General features: G+C 36.2%; 1 protein-coding gene across 24 annotated transcripts in view; it reads left to right on the forward strand.

Moving 5' to 3' along the window:
• The window catches only part of DST (dystonin), a 492,147-nt gene extending 478,073 nt beyond the window's left edge, over positions 1–14,074 (forward strand). For 11 of the 24 annotated variants that reach the window (XM_030802603.1, XM_030802607.1, XM_030802602.1 and 8 more), the window contains 10 exons: positions 537–699; positions 1,516–1,670; positions 1,841–1,915; positions 2,787–2,804; positions 5,580–5,697; positions 7,031–7,102; positions 8,023–8,222; positions 8,630–8,740; positions 11,819–11,942; positions 12,804–14,074. In XM_030802603.1, coding sequence (XP_030658463.1) covers positions 537–699; positions 1,516–1,670; positions 1,841–1,915; positions 2,787–2,804; positions 5,580–5,697; positions 7,031–7,102; positions 8,023–8,222; positions 8,630–8,740; positions 11,819–11,942; positions 12,804–13,066 — 1,299 coding nt within the window. In that variant the 3' untranslated portion in view covers positions 13,067–14,074. The remainder of the gene's footprint in view (positions 1–536; positions 700–1,515; positions 1,671–1,840; positions 1,916–2,786; positions 2,805–5,579; positions 5,698–7,030; positions 7,103–8,022; positions 8,223–8,629; positions 8,741–11,818; positions 11,943–12,803) is intronic. The other 13 variants (XM_030802606.1, XM_030802610.1, XM_030802623.1 and 10 more) reach the window with 5 other exon arrangements.
• The last annotated feature ends 121 nt before the right edge of the window (positions 14,075–14,195 follow it).

A 14,195-nucleotide genomic window follows, 5' to 3' on the forward strand; every position in this document is an offset into this window, starting at 1 on the left:
TCCTTAAGAATAAAATCTAACTTGACATAATGTTTGCTAGTGATGCTGCCTGGAAAATATAATCATTTATATTTCAGATCTTTTGATTGTGTGTATTTGATTACCTGAGATTTCAAGTTTTAGATTCTGCAATTGGGAAATTTTTAGAAGCCCTGGGGAGTTAAGAGAGTGGCTGATAGTGCAGAGGGAGAGAGAGCGAAGGGTTAGGTAAGTGCTATTGAGCTGGACCTGCTATCCCAGTAAGCATGACTAGTGCTGGTACTTAGAGCCAGACCACCTTTATGACTTTGGCATTAATCAGAAATTTACAGCTTAAGTTTTTAGGAATTTTATTTGTAAAGAAAAATCAGTGACAGCAATGGAATACATTTTAAAGGCAAAATGTTTCTAAGTCCCCTTTGCAAGATCATACCTCTTTTTGAAATGGGAAGAATATGTGTACTACCTAGAGAATCATTTAAAAAGTTATTCATATAGTATAGTCTACAATTTTAGTACAGCATTAACTCAACCAAAATACCTTTTGTCCTTTTTAGCTGAGGGAATTTGCTAACTTTGATTTTGATATCTGGCGCAAAAAATACATGCGATGGATGAATCACAAGAAATCTCGAGTGATGGACTTCTTCAGGAGAATTGATAAAGATCAGGATGGGAAAATAACACGGCAGGAATTTATTGATGGAATTCTTTCCTCAAGTAAGTTCCAAGACAGATGACTGTAACTGATACAATTTTTAAAGGAAATAAGCACATTTTAAAATTGTGGGTCCAGTAAACTTGTGTTACAGTAAAGCATTGCCTTGTAAGTTGCCTAGGAAGTCACGACCCTTAAAAAAATGTTTTTTGGTAAAATTTGTGGCTCTGGAGTCAGGAACACTCACTAACTGTGTGATCACAGATATGTTGTTCCCTCACTCCATTGAGGCTGAGAACTTGTTAGAATAATAAAGTTAATAATATATGATTCTTAAGGTGTTTGTGTGTGTGTGTGTGTGTGTGTGTGTGTGTGTGTGTGTTGCCTGGCGTATGTGTAATAGGAAGTCAATAAATTCAAGTCTCTTTTTCATTCTAATTCACATTCTGATCTAACTTTGTCATTAGTAGGAAATTAGAACTCTATAAAACTTCTTAAGATACTTATCGTCTTGTTTGATGGCCCAATCATTTGTATGTGATTTCCCTGACAGATGTTACTAGATGTCATTCTTAAGGTAAATTTCATATAAATTATTCTTTGACTAGCAATTGAACCATATAAAATTGCCAGTGTTAAACATTTTCAACCTGAAAAAACAGCATTTTATATGATTCACCTAAATAGTAATTAAAGATAAATTAAGATTATATATAGCTCTTCATTTGCTATGAGGTAAATCAGTTTTTTAAAAAAGGATTTTAACATATTTGATCACTGATGACTTAACCAGCCACATTGAGATTAAAATGTGCAATTGAGAATGTCTTGAGAAAGAACTAACAAGTCACTACTTACCATTGTTTTCCAAATTTTAGAGTTTCCAACCAGTCGCTTGGAGATGAGCGCAGTTGCAGACATCTTTGACAGGGATGGTGATGGATATATTGACTACTATGAATTTGTAGCAGCCCTTCACCCAAATAAAGATGCATATAAACCTATCACAGATGCCGACAAAATCGAAGATGAGGTACTCATTATCTTTCCATTGTGTGCAACACTGATAGTATGTTCTGCCACAATATCATGCACAATTCATACAACCATTTTATTTTCACTTTAATTGTTGTGTCAAAGTTTTAAGGATTGTACTATGTAATATTGACATTAAAGTAAATATTTCATCATTGTTTTTGGCAGGTGACAAGGCAGGTAGCTAAGTGTAAATGTGCAAAGCGATTTCAAGTTGAGCAGATTGGTGATAATAAATACAGGGTAAGTTTTCAAAGTAATGTTGTAGTTCCTTTAAAGGACATAAATTGAAATCTGTATACAATTTGATCTCCATTGTTTTCCAGGAGTCTTATTTATTTTTTTTTACCTCATATCAAAATTTAATGGTATATGAAACTCTTACGTTTAACATTTTAATTCGTATAATTGTAGCCTGCATTTTGCATATTAGGAGGTATCTTTGACATCTACATCATGCACATTGCCTTTAAAGAAAAGTTATTCACAAGAAAATACTCAAATCTCATATATTTAGGTTGCTTCATATTATTTTATATTTTACTATGATTCGAGGTAAGTTTTCAGATTTCAAACAAGAAAGCTACTCTAATCCAGAACCACAAAGTTAAAAATATGGACTCATTTTAATAAATATGGAAAAAGAGGATAATGTCTACTTGTGCAGTAATTTTTGCTTTTATTCAAAATCTCAATTAACTTGGTTCACTCTCTTCAAAACAGAAGAACAGTGTGACTTCATTACTCTTTCTCAATTTTTTTTTTTTTTTCGGAACATCTCTTATATGTAGTAGCTAGATAGGAAATGTGCTGAGTTTCCCCAATACAGTGTGTTACTTATAAATGAAACATTATTTTTATACTTAAAAAAATAATCATCAATGTATTCAAAATTTTAACTTAAATTTGAAATCCTAAGATTTTCAAAAATATGTGTACAGAAAATAGTCTGATTATTTGGTTTGAAATTGGGACAACTGGGTGCCTGCACATCTCTAAACTAGATACTACATCCAGAAGCACAGAGTGTGAGTATGTGTGTATGTTCTAGAGTCATACAGAAAGTTTCCTGTTGAACTAATTGTGTCTTTCTTCCATTTTTCATTTTTATCAGTTCTTCCTGGGAAATCAGGTATAAACCAGTGGAATGTATTCTCAAGTTCCTGATGATTTTTTTTTAACTTTAATTCATAGTCATTAAAGCTTGCCATGGCCAATCTTTCCCATGCTGTCTCCCTAGCTACTACATTGTTGGTTGGCGTGGTGTTTCTGTAAGCGCTATAAGGGTCCTTGATCTAGGATTCCTTTTTGCCTTGTGTCTCAGATGAGGAGATTACTTTTAAGCAAACCAGATAATGAATTGTAGCTTGGCTTGCTACAGTGTTACAAATGCAATTTTTAATTCCCATTTTTTATAATATGAGCATATATTTTATGCTAGTACTCATTGGAACACAAATTTGATTCTCCACACATCTGTGTTAGGCTCATTGATGTTTAACTATTTAGGACATACAGTCTACAGTAGCCGAGAAGGATCAGCCTCAGGCAGTGACACAGGAAGACAGAGAGCCAAGAGGTCTCCTTGGCACTCAGCCACAAGTAACAAGTTCTCTCCAAAGAAGCCATTTGCCATTTGTTCAAAATCACTGATTTTGGGGCTTGGCATCTCTGTGTAGAAATGTTAACTCAGTAGGCTTTAAGTAATATCATTCCTTTTGAGGAAAGTTATCGCTGTAATATATGCAGAATCTTAAAGTCACATTTTATGCCATCTTGATCGAATGTTTATATTGGCACTTAAGTCAATATAAAATGTTTATGTTGACATTTAAGTCAGTATAAACTGTGTAGTGGCACTACATCATGATCAGAATTTTGAAACTAAAGAGATACTCTGTTTTGATTTAAACATGTTCATGAAGCTTTTTTTTTTTTTTTTTTACTTTGGAAAGAACCATGCTATCTATAGTATCTGACCATATTACATTAGATATGACTCTGCCACTCCATTTTAAAGCCATATTACATCTCAAGCTTCAAATTATCTATTACCTTCATTTATTGCAAGCAAATAATTTATTTAAAATAGAAATAGTTACTTTGGATAGATTTTTAAAACTTCTGTTAGTTTTACTATAATACTAAAATGTTACTTTTCCATTCTTGCTATTTTTGGAGTCAGCAAATGGGAGAGAATCTTTTATTTGCAGAGAGGATGAGAGAATACCTCAAAAGGTTTTACTCACTGAGAGCACAGTCAGCAACATTAGTCTATTTTCTCTTGTCTTGTAATTTGGTTATTGGGAAAATTTAGAGAAATTCTGAAGACAATGTTAGTTGTCTGGAGAATGCCTAATTAAAACAGAAAATTATCTGTATTCATTCCACTTGAAATATCATCTCTATAAGGGACTTTTAGTTATTTCCTTATAACTTTTGTTTTGAGTATAATCTTGAACCAAAATCATCTAGTCCCATTATCTGGTTCCTTAAGGGTAATTTTCTTTAAATCCCCTCCTTTCCCTTTGCTTATTAGCGGCACCAATTTTTTTCTAACAAAATAAATTTACACTTTCGTTTTAAAATTTTAATTAACATTTCAGGAAGAATTATAGGAAAGTTTAAGTCTCAATGTTTAAGGAAAAAAGATTTAGAAATAGTGGTTTTTAAAAGTTCGATGGAAAAACACACGAGTTCCTGCTGGTGCATTTTACATGCTTTCTAGATCCTTCTGAGTTTTAGGATCCTGAGGGATTTGGTTGGTATTGTTTTTGGGTTTTCTTCTTGAAACTCAGTATTAAAACACTGAAAAGTAGCAGATTTTTTTCTACTTAGAGTTTTCTGTTTATCCATAATGAGCCCAAATAAGGTCACAATTGTATGTTACCTGCTTTACAAAGAAGCCATTTATGTTTAATTGACTGTTCATTTTGCTTTCTTGTCTGCTGGGATGACAACTGTGAAATTCAGTCTGGTAGTTTTTATGAGTTGGACATGAACCTATTAGAAATGATTTAAAGTATAAAATCATTTCTCACAGGCTTTCAAAACATAAACCTAGGATCAGAAACCGGGAATCTAGAAATTTATCAGGACTTGCAGAATTTGTAGCATATCTACATTATTGGAGATCTCTTGAAAGGGCAAGAAAAAGATGATTGCCTGTTTGTATCAACAGTTATGGTACAGACAACTATGAGAGAAACCTTTTAGATTTGGCAGCTGTATCATTAATAATGTGTCATTTGGCTGTTCTAATATTACAGTAATCTAAAATGGCATATTAATCCAGCCTTTAACAAATTGGTTTACCAGATCATTAGGGATGCAGAAATTTTAGTTGACTGTGAAATTTGTATGAGTCATACTCATTTACTTTATTCTTCTTAAGTCAAAACTGCTCTTAGAGAAAACAAAATGAGTTTATCAAGATTTCTCACAGAGTTCAGTGGAAAACAGTTTTACTGTAAGAGAGAGTTTAATGAAGAAGAATCAAAGCTTATTAAATTTTTCTTAGAATCATTTTATTTTGGATAAGCCCTGGGCAAGTGGGCCAGTGCTTACTTTCATGGCTATGTCTAATTCCTAGAAACATGTTAAAATTACTGCCTTACTAATATTGTTTCTGTCATAAGAAAGAAAAATAATTTTTAGACCAAAGCTTTGATAGTATACTTAATAACCTTTGTAATCTTTTTTTTTTTCAAACTGTTTCCTTTGGGCTAGATCAGCATGCAGCCGTCTAACGCAAATCATTACAAACCCCCTTTTCTGAATTTTACTAATCGCTATGAACTAAGCAAGAAATTAAAGTTGGTTGCTTTAGCTACTGCAAATTGCACATCATCCTGTAGTTTAGAATTATTATTGACAACTAGAGGTTCTTTCTTTCTTCACTGAACAGTTTGGAGACTCCCAGCAACTGCGACTGGTCCGGATCTTGCGGAGTACTGTGATGGTTCGTGTTGGAGGTGGATGGATGGCACTTGATGAGTTCTTAGTGAAAAATGATCCTTGCAGGGGTAAGGAGATGCTTATCATGATAACATCATGAAAGTGTTTCGATTTTATATTATATCCAGCACCAAAACATACTGGGCATAATTTTGGTCATTTTTTCCAATAGTGAATGTTTCACATTGGTCTGTCAGCCTAAAGTTCCCAAAGAACCCGTGGCAGTCATGTAAACCATGTTCTTCTCATTTTTTTCTTTTTCTTTTTTTCTTTTTTTTTTTTTTTTTTACTTCTTCTGGATAAATATGGTGGGCGGGAAATACTAGAATCCATTTTCTTTAGAAAACTTTTACATCTATGATTTTCCAAACAATTATACCAACCAAGGAAAGGATTTTGTCTGTTATGACATAGCAAAGTAAGAGAAAAGAAAATTGAGGTGGTAAAGACTGAAAATACTGGACAATAAAAGTTTAAAGGTCAAAGTTTTTATGAAATGAAGGGCAGGTGAGGAAAGCCATAATTAAAAAATTTTTAAATAATAATCCAATGCTAACTTGACTCTTTGAAGTTGCAGATTAGAACATTAAAAATATAAACATATAATACTATAGCTCCCTACATATCTTCCAGCCCAAGTCCTAAGTTAGCTTTTAATTTTTCTGTTTTCAGGTCCTTCTGTCAATTTTTAAGTTCTTAACCAATTTGTGTTACACGTGGTCATTTGATTGCCATTTCTAATTAGGTACCAATTACTCAGTAGGCCCATTTTTCTTCCCCCCCAAGAAAAAAACAATAAAATCGTTATAATTTTCTTTTACCTGTGAGCTCACTGTAATCCTTTTTAGCAAACAACAAATGTTCACATCAGTGCTGTCTCCTTCAGCTACCAAGTGGGATCCCAGGTTTCTTCCTGTAGGGCCTCTTGGTTTTGGTGATGGTGTCACCATCTGGTACACATAGACATATCAGTCATCAGGCTTCTCTGCCAAGGCCACCATGGATTGTTATACAATCATGTGCAGTAGCCCTGCTCTCTCCTGGCCAAAGACACACCTGTGAGAGAAGTAAAACAAGAACAAAAGCTCCTGTTTGTTTTATATTTTGAAAATAATGTAGCCTAAGGTGAAATGCAACTCCGTTTATGAAGAAATCAGAATACATAGTGTTCTGTTGGGCTGCTTAGGAAGGTTAGCATGGCTGTGGCACAGTCTTCCAAATACATTTTTCTTATTGAGCCAATCCTTTGAGTGCTTCTTTTCCTGATGCAACTTTTCTTCTAAAATGTGTGCTAAAGGCCAGATCTGAGCACCCTTTGCATATTCAACTACTGTACTTTGTTTTCTTCTTCTGCTAACAGTATTCTTTAATGTGATTGGTATCCTGTGTCATTTTTTCTAGTTCATCATCATGGGAGTAAAATGTTACGTTCGGAATCAAACTCTTCAATTACTACTACTCAGCCTACTATAGGTTGGCAACCTCTCTCTTTGCCTCTCCCCTCTTTCCTTTTCTCTTTCCTACTTTTCCATTCTTGCTTCAGTCATTTGTTTTAAAATAACATGCTTCATCCATCGCGTATGGCTTAACTCATATCCAGCTGAGCTGGTGCTTCCAAATTTAAATTCTGAAAATTTGATGACTTTGGTTGTGTTACAAATGCAGGTGTTATAAGTGATCAAACACATGCTAACACGTTGCTCACCGGGTTCTTGTGGAGTGTTCTCCGTGTGCATATGTGTTTGTATGAGTGCTATATCACTGACTACCTCACAGATCCTTGGGTCTGGTGTTTGTTATTGCATGTTGGTAAAACAGTTTTTCAAGGCATAAAATAAAAATACTAGCTGCCTCATTTAAGTGAAAAATCCAGAAGTTTATATGTTGTCATCATGACTAACAAGCCATCACTCATTCTGTGTAATTATATTGTTTAATTTATCCCAATGTTGAAATACTGGCATTCTCTTTACCTCAATGGTACATGCAAAAGACACAGTCCCTGCCTTACTGGTCTGTCTTCTCAGTGTGATGAGAGGGTAATGAAACCATGTGGGCGTCTGTAGCTGGTGGATTAATGATATTTTAGCATGAGCTTTCCATTTTCATGCTGACACTTTCTTTAATAGTGGTTATTCTTGCTGGTGTCTAGTGTTAGAATAAGCACACTTTATTTTTTCCTCCCCAAACTCACCTGTATCCAAAAGGAATGCATTGTAAAGGAATGCATTTAACTTTTTGTTATGCTGAGTTGGAGTTGGCATGGCAAAAAGATGTTCTTGAAATTCTCAACGTGATCTCTGGTGCCAGGTGGCCATTCTTCCCATAAACGATTGAGCGCCTCTTCTTCTCCTTCTTTTCTTTGTGTGCATTGTTGTGTGTGTGTAACCCAGCCAAAGGAAGAACAAACATGGAACTGCGTGAGAAGTTCATTTTAGCAGACGGTGCCAGCCAGGGTATGGCTGCTTTCCGACCCCGAGGCCGAAGATCCCGGCCATCATCACGAGGCGCTTCACCCAACAGGTCCACCTCTGTGTCCAGTCAGGCTGCGCAGGCGGCCTCCCCACAGGTCCCTGCCACCACCACACCCAAGGTAAGACTCAGGATGAAGACTTTTCCTCCGCCTTTGCAATCAGTGTCCCAACTAGACTTTTGAATGTTCTATTTAGGGCCCTAGAATTTGTAGGACCAGCTATCTCCATTTGTGCGCCTTCTCACACTATGGGAAATACAGGTTTTTTTTTTTTAATATATGCTTTTGCCTAGTGGCCCACATAGAGATGGTCTATTTAGGGAGCCTTTGTGATCTTCCAGATTGATTTTTCTTTTTAAAGCTTCATTCATTTTTTTGGTGTGTATGATTTGCCATTGGATCTTTCCACTTATTTTAAATTATTATTCTTACTGTGAAATGTGACTCTTTGCTATGAATATCTCTTTCTGTGGTTTTGTTTTTTTATCTGCTATCCTTTTCATTTGATTTGCCATTGTTCCATACAGATTCTCCATCCTTTAACACGCAATTATGGTAAACCATGGTTGACAAACAGCAAAATGTCAACTCCTTGTAAAGCAGCAGAGTGCTCAGACTTTCCCGTGCCATCTGCAGAGGTATTGTAAGGCCCCAGAGTCCAGTCTTAACATTCTCCTTTAACTGAAACTATCACCCACTAACATTGTTGCACCACTCCCTCAATATATGTACTTTGCTAACCCTATGTCTTTTTATACACTTCCATAAAATAAGTATCAACCCAGCAGTTCTTGGAAGATGTGAGAGTAAGGGGTTAACAGAAAAGATAGTCTGCAGCTCTTTAAACAGGGTCGGTTTGACCCAGTCGCTCCTGCAGACTACCTCCTTTTTGTTCTCATTCACACTTAGTTCCACTGTTATCTCTTGGGAGAGTAACATATATAGATTATATCCAGACTTCAGTAAAATTTCTTTTAAAGCTACTAAATATACTAGATATAATATGGGCAAGAAGTGCAACACATTCCCTTCAAATGGGAGTAAAAGGCAGTATCATTTGCAAGAGAATCACTGAAAAGAATGTTTACTGAATGTTCACTGTGGGCATGGTCCTTCTGAATGTCTGTTCCATTTATACCTGCCCCAAAACTTCGGGCAGGTGTGACGTAAGCTCTCAGTATCAGTGCAGGGGGTCAGAGTGGGTAGGCTTAGGTATGCAGAAAGTTATCTGTGATTTTCAACAGGTAATAAATGTATGGGTTTTTTTAAGATTTTAATAACTAATTTAAGCATGCTCTAACTTTTTAATATGGCATGATATATGGGGAGAAGATATTTCGGTGATACAAAATTTGCCAAGATTAACTCATGTAGCAGGTCATTTACTTTCAATTGAAAATCAACTGTATATCTTTTTAAGAAATTTCACTGTGAAACAACAGACATAGATACAAAATAATCAGATATTTTATTGGAATCCCAGTAATTAGTGGGGAAAAATCCCTAAATACCTTTTCTTGAAATTGAAGAAAGTATTTCACCTTAATGATAAAAGACGTAACTTAAAGGCCAGGATCCTCAAATAAAAGTAATATAATAACTTTTGCCGGGCGCTCACGCCTGTAATCCCAACAATTTGGGAGGCCGAGGCAGGTGGATCACGAGGTCAGGAGATCGAGACCATCCTGGCTAACACAGTGAAACCCCGTCTCTACTAAAAATACAAAAAATTAGCCGGGCGAGGTGGCGGGCGCCTGTAGTCCCAGCTACTTAGGAGGCTGAGGCAGGAGAATGGCGTGAACCCCGGGGGCGGAGACTGCAGTGAGCCGAGATCGCGCCACTGCACTCCAGCTTGGGCGACAGTGAGACTCCGTCTCAAAAAAAAAAAAAAAGTGATATGATAACTTTTAAAAGCCCTCTTATGCTTTTCAAAACACTTTCTTGTCTGTTACTTAATGCTCACATTAATAATAAGTGACAGGCAGAGAAAAAATGTGTTACCTTCATGACTCCACGGAAACCGCATTGCTGAGAAGTGGGAGAATTGGAACAGAAACAACACATTCTTTAGCGTTTCCTCATTTCTTCCTCTTCATTTTCCCAAGCCCCTCATTTCCACCCCTTCCCACCAAGTGGGTGATGTTAGTATTATATATTACCTCTAGAGATGTCTTGTCAATTATTATGGATCTATTGCAGCAAAAACTGAGAAAGATTCAAACAACCTCAAGGGGACATATTAACATTTGCTTTAAATATTGAAGGCTATGATGCTGTGTTCAAAAATTTTTTTAAATGGAAACTCTCTCAAAGTCTAAGTAGTTATTTTGACTAGTGCAAAACTGTGTTTCATTTCAAATAACCTGATGAAACAAAAAACAACATGTTTCTATGGGAGGGACTGTGAAATAAAATCAAAACAATCAAGGCATTCTGAGAAGAATGATTTTGGTCTTCTGCAGTTATGAATTCTGCCACCTTGAGTGATATGTTTCATAATTTGTGGGTTCTCACTCCCTCGTGTTGTTGAGATTCTGTTTAAGTTAGGAATTTAGCTAGATCAGCATTGTCAGATCTTGGGCAAATCAAGTCCCTCCTCAGGCTCTGATTTTTCACATTTTCAAGGTTATGATTAGGTGAGTGTGAGGATTAATTGTGGTTATGTGTGTAAAAGTATTTTGAAAACTTGAACATTCTATGTATACAAATCACATATAGATACTACACTTAAGTGTATGTATAGTATACACATATGTAGATAAATGACTATTAATATTAATAAAAGTAACTCATGTATCAGCTGGTTATAACATTTTAAGCTAATAAAGGGAAAATCAGTTGTTTAAAAAATACATGTAATTTGTTTCAATGCATTTCCTCCAAATAGTTCTCTGGCTGTGTTTTCATTGAGGAATATTATATTACATTCCTTATGTTCCTCAAGATACTTGTTTATTTTTTTTAACTTTGGGAGAATTTTTTAAATGTTGCGATCTGGAAAAGGTGCAATGATTGTATAATAAAATCTCATAGTTCTGATTGTTTTAGACATTCTCTACAAACTCATATAAATGTTGTAAAAAAAAATTTCTCCAAATGTTGCCTATGTATTTTGTCTGTAAAGACTGTAGAAGTGATAGAGCCAGGAAGTGAAGTGATGTGGTAGCAAGTTATTTAAAAACCACTTTTTTTCTTTTTGCAGTTGTTTATTTAAATGATGTCTGTATCCATTATTTATTTACTTATCATTCTGTCTCTGTCTCTGCCTAGCTCCCTAAAAGCAATGGAGGCAGCAGAATATCCAGGCACAGCTTTTCTCTGCTCCATGCCCCCTGTACGCATGCAGTCACCATCTTTTTAGCAATACACCATTAACTCTGTAGTATTCACTGACAGTCTGAAAGATACTAACATACTCACCATTTATTTCTCCTTGCCATCACTTTTGTGCTCAGTTGGGGGTCTCCATTTTGTTTTCTCTTCAACCATGAATTCGTATTGTGTAGAAAGTTTCTTTGAATTCTGAGAGAGAATGAGAAATTAGAAGAGAAAATCAAGGGAGAACCCCATGCCTTATTTAATTGAAGAGTTTCTCCCCTCCACCTCCTAAAGAGGAATAGTAGAGAGTTTCCACCCATATGTAAAGAAGTGGTGTCAGTGGAATATCGTGGTACAGGAGCAATATTTTGAAATGTCTTATTGCTGGTTGAATACAGGGAACGCCAATACAAGGAAGCAAGCTTCGACTTCCAGGATATTTATCAGGGAAAGGCTTCCACTCTGGGGAGGACAGTGGCTTGATAACAACTGCAGCTGCCAGAGTCCGAACACAGTTTGCTGGTGAGTGTGGTGCCTTTCTTTTTTCAATGGCTTTTGCAGCATGGTCATCTGAGGATTAAAGTCCCTTTTCCTCCTCATTGGGGAAGAAATTACAAATTGACCCTGAGGTAGTCTTAAAATGATATGTAGCCCCAGTCCTCCAAAAGTTGGGGATAAAGTGAGTCATGGGTGCACGTGTCTAAAAGTGTCCAAGAAAGATGAAAGAATTACCGTACAACGGAAGAAAATACAGTGGTATTCTACCCCTTCAAGCTGAAAGATTTTGGCTCTTCTACCAGCTCAGAGATTGCACAGGGCCCTGCTTTGGGGTGGTTGGAAAAACCCAGCCACACTGAGCCTCACGCCGGTACAGCTCACATTGCTTTGCAAAACAGTGAACCTACTAATCTCTGGGTTCTGAGCTCAGCAAGCAAGAAGCCTCTTTAAAGTTTCCATTCTCATCTGTTGAATTCCTACGTGCTTGGAGTTACCTATTCTTGGGCAAGACTTAAACCTGCCTTGTTTGTTCTATGTTTGCATCACACGCATCCCTGGATGCATAATTTAAACTTTAGAAAGCAGAATCTTACAGGATAGATATATGCCTTATGTCTGTTTGCAATAAATGGAATCCTGTTGTAAGTAGGGGAAGCCGAAACTTACCTTTTAGATAGAAATCTAGCCTTTTCTATATTATATCTACTTAGAGTAAGCCTGCATACCCTTGTGTAATAGGGAAAGGCTGTGAATCCACAAGTGTTTTCTGAGTGCCTACTACACACCAGGAAAAGAAGTTAAGATTAAAGGTGGCATCAGGTTTCAAAAATTGGTTGCAGATGGACCCAATAATAAGGGTGAGCTGTCTCTACCTTCTTTCCTCAGATTCCAAGAAGACTCCCAGCCGACCAGGAAGTCGAGCCGGAAGCAAAGCTGGCAGCAGGGCCAGCAGCCGCCGAGGCAGTGATGCATCAGACTTTGACATTTCAGAAATCCAGTCTGTGTGCTCAGATGTGGAAACTGTCCCCCAGACACACAGACCTACACCCCGAGCAGGTTCTCGGCCATCCACAGCGAAGCCTTCAAAAATCCCCACGCCCCAGAGGAAATCACCTGCCAGCAAATTGGACAAGTCCTCAAAGAGATAGTGCAATTGGTTCTACCAAGGCCCTTCCTTGAGCATTTATTATTTAAGTTTGAACGATGTAAAATATGGTGTAGAAATTCTTGTGAAATATTGCAAGAGGCGAGTTTAAAATTCTGCAGATGGCCTTATTTGTGTATTTGTCTTTTTATTTTATCTGTATAATTTTTTTGTCAGATATTCTGGGGTTAAAGTCACATCATATGTGAGGAGGAAAAGTTTAACATGAACTAACATTTCTGCACTGTAACGTGCAGGGCACACACTAAACTCAGTTACTGTACCTACAGGTAAGTCTACATCCTCTCTGACAGCCACGGCACTACATCAATCCCTGACGTCAGGGATACCTCATGACATTTTCCTGTTTTTATGGAAACTCTGAGAAGCTGAATGATACGTGCAGGGGATATTTTTTGAGATGATTTAAATGTAAACCAAAAGATGGAAGACAGAAAGACAAACACACCCACACACAGTCTTTGCAGTATCTGACAGAGAACTCACAGGAAGTTACTTCAAGCACTTGCCAGTACTATGATATTCAAGTACCTTGCAGCATTTCTGTGCCATTGCTTTCAGTGAGGCCAGAGGCGTCCTGGATATTAGACCTATTATACTGTAAGAATATAAGTATAAAGTGCATTCATATACATGTGAGGTTTTCTTTTGCTTGAGTGGACAGTAGCACCTGTATCATTGAACTCATTTTGTATCAGAGCAATTTTGCTTGCAGAAAGCTATGAAATAAAACACGTCCCTTAACTGCATTGCTATGGAATTAATTTTTTTTCCCCAGGGAAAATTAGTGTATTTTTTTATGAGCAATATCAATTTGGAGTGACCAAAAGATACTTAAAAATGGGTTTATTTTGATTTCTCATCTGAAATAATCATGTTCTGGTATTATATCTATCTATATTTAATAAATATATACATTTTAATTTATTATGTATACTCACATACTATAGAAGGATATTAGTATGCATTTAATAAAACATATTCACTTGAATATATGGAATACCTGATTATTTAAAGTGAACTTCTTCTATTATTTGTTTTAAATAAAGGTTATATGTATGATATATGTTTACTAAGAAACAAATAGGGTAAATTTGGGGGACATCAAAAAC

This window comes from Nomascus leucogenys, chromosome 22a, assembly GCF_006542625.1.
Source record: "Nomascus leucogenys isolate Asia chromosome 22a, Asia_NLE_v1, whole genome shotgun sequence".
NCBI lineage: Eukaryota > Metazoa > Chordata > Mammalia > Primates > Hylobatidae > Nomascus > Nomascus leucogenys.